The sequence below is a fragment of the Fragaria vesca genome, linkage group LG3 (genome assembly GCF_000184155.1).
Source record: "Fragaria vesca subsp. vesca linkage group LG3, FraVesHawaii_1.0, whole genome shotgun sequence".
Classification (NCBI taxonomy): Eukaryota; Viridiplantae; Streptophyta; class Magnoliopsida; order Rosales; family Rosaceae; genus Fragaria; species Fragaria vesca.
Genome location: NC_020493.1, coordinates 25,509,160 through 25,515,666, shown reverse-complemented (window position 1 = coordinate 25,515,666; position 6,507 = coordinate 25,509,160). Strand labels below are relative to the sequence as shown.

The 6,507-nt window shown below is 39.9% G+C and overlaps 1 protein-coding gene across 1 annotated transcript in view; it reads left to right on the top strand.

Annotated features, from left to right (window-relative positions):
• Window positions 1–3,457: 3,457 nt before the first annotated feature.
• Window positions 3,458–6,507, top strand: part of LOC101314356 (calmodulin-binding transcription activator 5-like) — a 9,622-nt gene continuing 6,572 nt past the window's right edge. The window contains exons 1-4 of the mRNA XM_004295055.1: window positions 3,458–3,822; window positions 3,958–4,076; window positions 4,557–4,682; window positions 5,197–5,312. Coding sequence (XP_004295103.1) covers window positions 4,025–4,076; window positions 4,557–4,682; window positions 5,197–5,312 — 294 coding nt within the window. The 5' untranslated portion in view covers window positions 3,458–3,822; window positions 3,958–4,024. The remainder of the gene's footprint in view (window positions 3,823–3,957; window positions 4,077–4,556; window positions 4,683–5,196; window positions 5,313–6,507) is intronic.

Here is a 6,507-nt window from a genome sequence, read left to right as displayed (position 1 = left end):
GAGAGAGAGATGACGAAACTGAGATCGATCAAAAACAGGTTAAATGAAAGAGGAGGGTAGAATGGTCATGTAAAAAGAGTGAAAATAGACATTTTTATCATTTAAGATGTTTTAAGGTGACCATCTTATCATGTAACATGTTTTAATTGTGACCTTTTTATCATGTGAAATATTTGAAGCTATTTTATCATTTGTACATTCAAATAGTAATTTAGTGTTAAATACTCTAGATAATATGCCATCATTCTAACAATCTAATTATCTATTATATGTAAGTTATATATAAACCCTCTTAATAATTTTTTCTTTTTCCTGATTGAGATCCTCAAGATCGATCATTGTGTTTGGGGTTGCATGTTTAAAGCGTTCGAAGCCATTGTCATGTCATGGACTGAATGACTGACTGTGTTGGCCGGTGAGGGAGGGCCAGAAGAAACAAAGAATAAAGAGAGAGACATGAATATCCAAGAAATCTATATATGGGTCCCTAACTACAGGCGTCAAATGCTAAATGGAATCAATAATCCATCCATGTTTCTTCTGCTAGTCTGTCCTGAGTGCTTTCCCTACTCTCTTTGAAGTGACTGGTTCTGATCAGAGAATCTGATCGGCAACGTGAAAAACGATCACGGACGGCTCTCCTTGTCATATCTCCTCGTCTCTTTCTAAATTAACAAGTGCGCTCTTCGTTCCTGATGAACCCCGCCATGCACTGCTGTGTGACAAGTAGACAACTGAGACAAGGAAACATAACCTAACCTAGTACATCTGTATCATCGCCATGAATTTCAATACGACGTCGCGTCGGCCCGTGTGGAAGAAGGATTCAGCTCAAGAGTCACCTTCAACTTTTAGTTGGGAACTACGACCTGATCACCAACATCTTCGTTTTCAGATGTTATGGTCAAAAGAAGATACACTAGGGCGCCGTCGGATCGTCGGCAACTTGTTCTATCTACCTAAGTCATCAGCATCCTTTTACAATTCAAAGTTCAAACTACCATGTAGATATCACATTGGTTTAAACGGCAACACTTGCATGTACATGATAAAACTAAGGAAAAAATAGACCAACAAATACCAAGTACCAAAATAAGGTCACATGAACTAGAACTATCCACTCGATAGTCATAGACGTACATGTTCGTCTAGGTAGGTGAGTGAAGATGAGAATTAAGTTAGGAATTTGGAGGTTCTCTCTATCACTCTGTGACTTGATAATAAAAAGATCGATCCATACAAGAGTGCATAGGCTCTCCCGCCCTCTTTGACAGAGAAATAAAAGGTATTCATGAACCGATTTTTTTATACTTTTATATCAAAATTAGAGCTTTCCTTAAAGAGTAAATGACACTTTAGTACTAATTTTAAAGGTTTATTGCCCATTCTAATGAAAATCTCTTTACCAACCCCATTCCAATGAATTCTAATAAAATGACGTTATTACCCTTGACCTCATTTAACTCTCTTTCTCTGTTTCTCACTTTCTCCTCTCTTTATCCCGATCAAAAACTCACTCACTCTCTCTCTCTCTCTCTCTCTCTCTCTCTCTCTCTACTCTCTCTCTCTCTCTCTCTCTCTCTCTCTCTCTCTCTCTCTCTCTCTCTCTCTCTCAGATCCGTCACCGGAAATGATAAAAGTCGGAGAAGCAAAACCTGAGAGGACTCGGGGGAGAATACATGAGAGAAGCCATCGTAGACCTCAGATTTGAGCCGATTAGGCTCCTGCAAGGCTAGAGGCGGCGACACCGTCACCGAGCGAGCATTGTTCACCTTGACACAGACCTCGGCGCTAGGGCTTTTCTTCTTCTTTTGTTGCTCTCTCGCCGCATTCCTAGGGTTTTGCGGCCACACGTTCTTGGATCTAGCCTTCGAATCTTCGGCGACGTCGCTCCTTTTGTTCGACAGCTTCAGCAGAGGTCGAATTCGGAGGAAGACTCGGAAATTCTCCGGGTCGGGTTTCGAGTTGGATATGTCCATGGAGAGGATCTCTTCCGTCGGGAAAGGGACTTTAGGCACAGTACATGATGGAGTTGGAATTCCGACAGCTGTGGTTGCCGGAGTAGTTAACGGCCTCGCTCTACGGTGAGGGTTACGCCGCACCGTCACCGTGGATGGACACTGCTCCAAGATTGTGGGGTCCATAGTTTTGGCGCCGGGTTCGGTGGAGAAGGTCGGTAGCCATATAAACTAGGTGTAAAAGTTTACTAAGGGTAGTAAACTTTATTTTTTCGCATGTAAGTTGATTTTTCTCTTTTTCAATGTGAATTATAGCATTGAAGCTACTGTTTTGCAAGTTTACTACCCCTAGTAAAATTTACTAGGGTAGTAAACTTTATTTTTCGCATCTAAGTTGATTTTTCTCCTTTTTCAATGTGAATTATGGCATTGGAGCTACTGTTTTGCAAGTTTACTACCCCCAGTAAAAGTTTAATAGGGGTAGTAAACTTCATTTTTTTGCCGGTATGCTTCCGGCAAGATCCGGTGGGTTCCGGTGACATTTTTTTCAAAAAAATCCAGTTAGACTCCGACGTCTCCGGCGATTTTTCGATCACCATCAATTTTCCGGCGACCGGTGACCGGAATCCGGCGGCCAGTGTCCGGTGTTCAGCGACCGAAATCCGATGACCGGCGACCGGCGCCGGTGTCCGGTGTGCTTCCGGGAAAGTCTTTCCTTTTTATTTTTTATTTTTTCTCTTTAAATAAAGGTTAAGGGTAAAAAAGTCTTTTAAAATATCATTTTATTATATTTTAATAAAGATTTGTGTATTTGGGCTTAAAATAAGTACCTTGTATTCAAATAGGCTAATAAAAAAGATTATCATTGAAATGTGGTTTAACTTTTTCTATTTTGTGCAAATGGTCTTTTTCCCTTCCTTAAAAGCCTTTTAAACATACTATTCTCTCTCTAGCCACCTAATATAATGACACGTTTACTTACTTGGAATGAAATTCATCAGGAATGAGAGATGAAATGAATAGGAGACGAAATTGAATAGTATGTGGAGATTTCAATTCCATTGAATTGTTTACTTATTACATGGAATTGGAATAGGAATGAAACTAGTTACGATTGATTTTGTTTACTTACAAGAGGGAAATTGAATTAAACTAATATGATTACTAAATTACCTTTTAAAAAGTTGGAGTTATTGTAATTTAGTGAGGATATTTTGGGTACAAAAAGTTCATTCTGGATGGTATCATTTATAAACCCACCTCCCCTCTTGTTATTACAAATCCGGGTTATCAAGGAATCAATTCCGGGTTTAAAGGTGGGACCCACAATAATTCATATTCCACCATAAATAAGTAAACACAAAAATTTTCTAATTCCGTAATCATTTTCACACATCTCAATTCCATCTAAGATAAATAAACGTGTCATAAATATCGAGATAAAAACACCAGAGTAAAAGTGCTCCATAATTATATTCTTAGCAACTTGACCTCTAGTTGTTCGAGACTTGGATTGTCTCGAACTATAGGCAGTTAGACACGGGTTCGGGCGCGTGCATAACCAGTGATGCGGTACAGAGGAAGGAGCCTCGGCCGTATTTGACCAACCAGATCTGTCCTGTCCTGTACATGTCTGCAATTATAGTTTATAAATAGTTTAACATAGATAAAAGGCAAAAAGTCTCGTCCTTTATTGGGTTTGTAAAATTCAAGCGTTTTCCATTGTCATTGTTAATTGAGTCGGCTCCTACTCATTTTCCTGCTTTTTTATTTTACGAAATAACGGACAATCATAGAGTTGTTGAGGAGGCTACACTGTCAGAAGCTCTCTCTCTTCTCTTCATCTAACTCCGTTTTTCATCGGGTAAGTTTCTAGTTTCAGAACCCCCTTGATGTTTTTATTTGATTGCGATCGTGTTTAATATGAAATAATCCGTGCCCATATATAAAGTTTTGATTTTTATGAGAAATTATTACTGAATTTTCTATCTGGGTGTAGGTGTTTATGGGTTTAAGGTTTGAGTGAGAGACTTGCTAGGGAAAGTTTTGAACTTTGAGAAGAGGAGATGGACAAACCGCTTGTGGGTTCGGAGATTCATGGATTTCATACAATGCAAGGTACGGATGGATGAGTTTTGTTTTTGAAGATAAAGATTGGTACTGTGTTCTGTGTGTGTGGAATTTGGTGTTCTATTTTGACTGATTGGTTTGATTGTTGAAGAAAATGAACTAGAGTAATGAATAATCGGTTTTGTTTTAGTGATTTAAGTGTTCAGTGGAAGCAAAAAGGTTGGATTTTGAAGTGCCTTTAGTGAACTCAGGAGTCAAATTCATGTTTATGAATGCTGTAAAAACTAGTTGTAGTATGGATGAAAGGGTATGTATCATATTTCTATGAGATGGATAATATGGTATGATGATGCTGCTTAGATGATTTGATTAGAGTTGGTTTTGCTGTGCTGATTTCTTATGTTTTTTGCATACCTTTTGGTTTTTCTTGTAGCACTAACTATGTGTTTGCATTCTTCATCAGATTATATATGAATCAAGGTGTGAGTTCTGTTGCTTATTTTTGCTGTGATCATGTTTTGTGCACAGATTTGGATGTCGACACTATTATGGAGGAAGCCAAAGGGAGATGGCTCCGCCCAAATGAAATCCATGCATTACTCTATAACTACAAGTATTTTACCATCCATGTCAAGCCAGTGAACTTGCCCCCAAGTAAAGTTTCTGTTACATTTAGCTGTACCCTGGTTATATGTTATGGTTTATATTATTCCAGTTCCCAACCCCAAATTCATCTTGACGTGACTCGAGTCATTCGACTGATGTCTCATAATATTATTCATTCAGCACAATGAAACTTACAACTAGGTAGTAGCCTTCCCATATCCCCTGGAAAGTGCTTTTACAAGTATGGTTAAAAGTATCAACTGTCTGTGGTGAAGCTTGGCAAATCATTAGTACACCATCTATGTGTGTATCTTGAGGATAAATGCATTTGTAAGTATTGAGACTTGCATTGGGGGCAGGCAGATGTGGTACTTTTATTGGTCAATACACAATCATTTTCACGAGTGTTGTTACTTCTAGTTGAAGTTATATCAATTAGTTCTAGAGGGGGACAAATTTCATGTGTCTAATATGCATGCATAATCTAAACTTCTGCCGGTGTTAACTTTGACTGGAAATCATGCAATGTACTGAAGCTGTTGTTTGATTCTTAATGTAACAGGTGGCACCATTGTATTGTTTGACCGTAAGATGCTTAGAAACTTCAGGAAAGATGGTCATAACTGGAAAAAGAAAAAAGATGGGAAGACAGTCAAAGAAGCTCATGAACACTTGAAAGTGAGTTTTGCCTTTTTCCCTTGAAATGTTATTTATTGATGCCATCGACGCATCTTTTAAAATTACCAACGAGGGGCCGATGGATTTCCTGCTTGTGGTCTGGAGTTCGGACCCCTCATGGTACCTACCTGACTATTTGCAAGGGTTTCCTGCATGTTAACAATTCAGGGTTCTTTAGGGTTTCCCTGAAGTGGGTTTGGGGGTTTTCTGGGTTTCCAAATATGTGTGTGTGTGTGTACACAGAGCCGTTCGAGAGCGGACGTCCGCAATTATGTTAAAGTGCGGACGCCGGCTCAAATCAACTCCGGCGGACACCGATCGGCAGCTCTTCTTCCTGGTTCCAAACAAGAGGTCCATCTTGAGCTTCTTCTCGCCGGCAGACTCGACGGTGATGAGTTTCGAAGCCGGGATTGAGTTTCTTCAAGTTTCTGCAGTTTTTCCGGCGCCGGACCTTCTTCTTCGATCACCTTGGCATTCAACTTGATGCCAATGGCGTCTGAGGATGGAAGAAGCACTGCCGATCGGTGCCGCCGGAGTTGATTTGAGCCGGCGTCCACACTTCAACATAGTTGCAGACGTTCGCTCTATATATATATATACATACATTCTTTCTTGGCTAAGGATGTCCTTATTTATTCTTACGGTGCGGATTTCCGCTTTAGACTCACTTTTCAATCGAATTTTCACATCTCCACCGTTTAGTCTTTAGATACTAATGTATAGATCATCTCTGCAAAATTTCAGCCAATTTGGTTACATTAAGGCACTCAAATTCGATTAAACCAATGGATAAACATAATTCTGTCGAACTTGAACCATTCATGTTTATAACAGAAAAACGCAGTTTTGAGTGCCTTAATGATAAACAAATTGACTGAAATTTTGTAGAGATGATCTATACATTAGTATCTAAAGACTAGACGGTGGAGATGTGAAAATTCGATTGAAAAGTGAGTTTAAAGTGAAAATCCGCACCGTAAGAATAAATAAGGACATCCTTACCTGAGAAAGACTGTATATATATATACACACAGAAACGTTCCAAAGCGGACGTCCGCACTCGGGTTAAAGTGCGGGCGTCCCTCCGTTCACCACCGTACGGCGCTGGCGAGGGCACGCCTCCACCCCAGCGGACTCCAGCAGCGTCCTCGACCACTTTCCCTCCCTGGCGAGTCCGCCGAATTCCAGTTTTCCG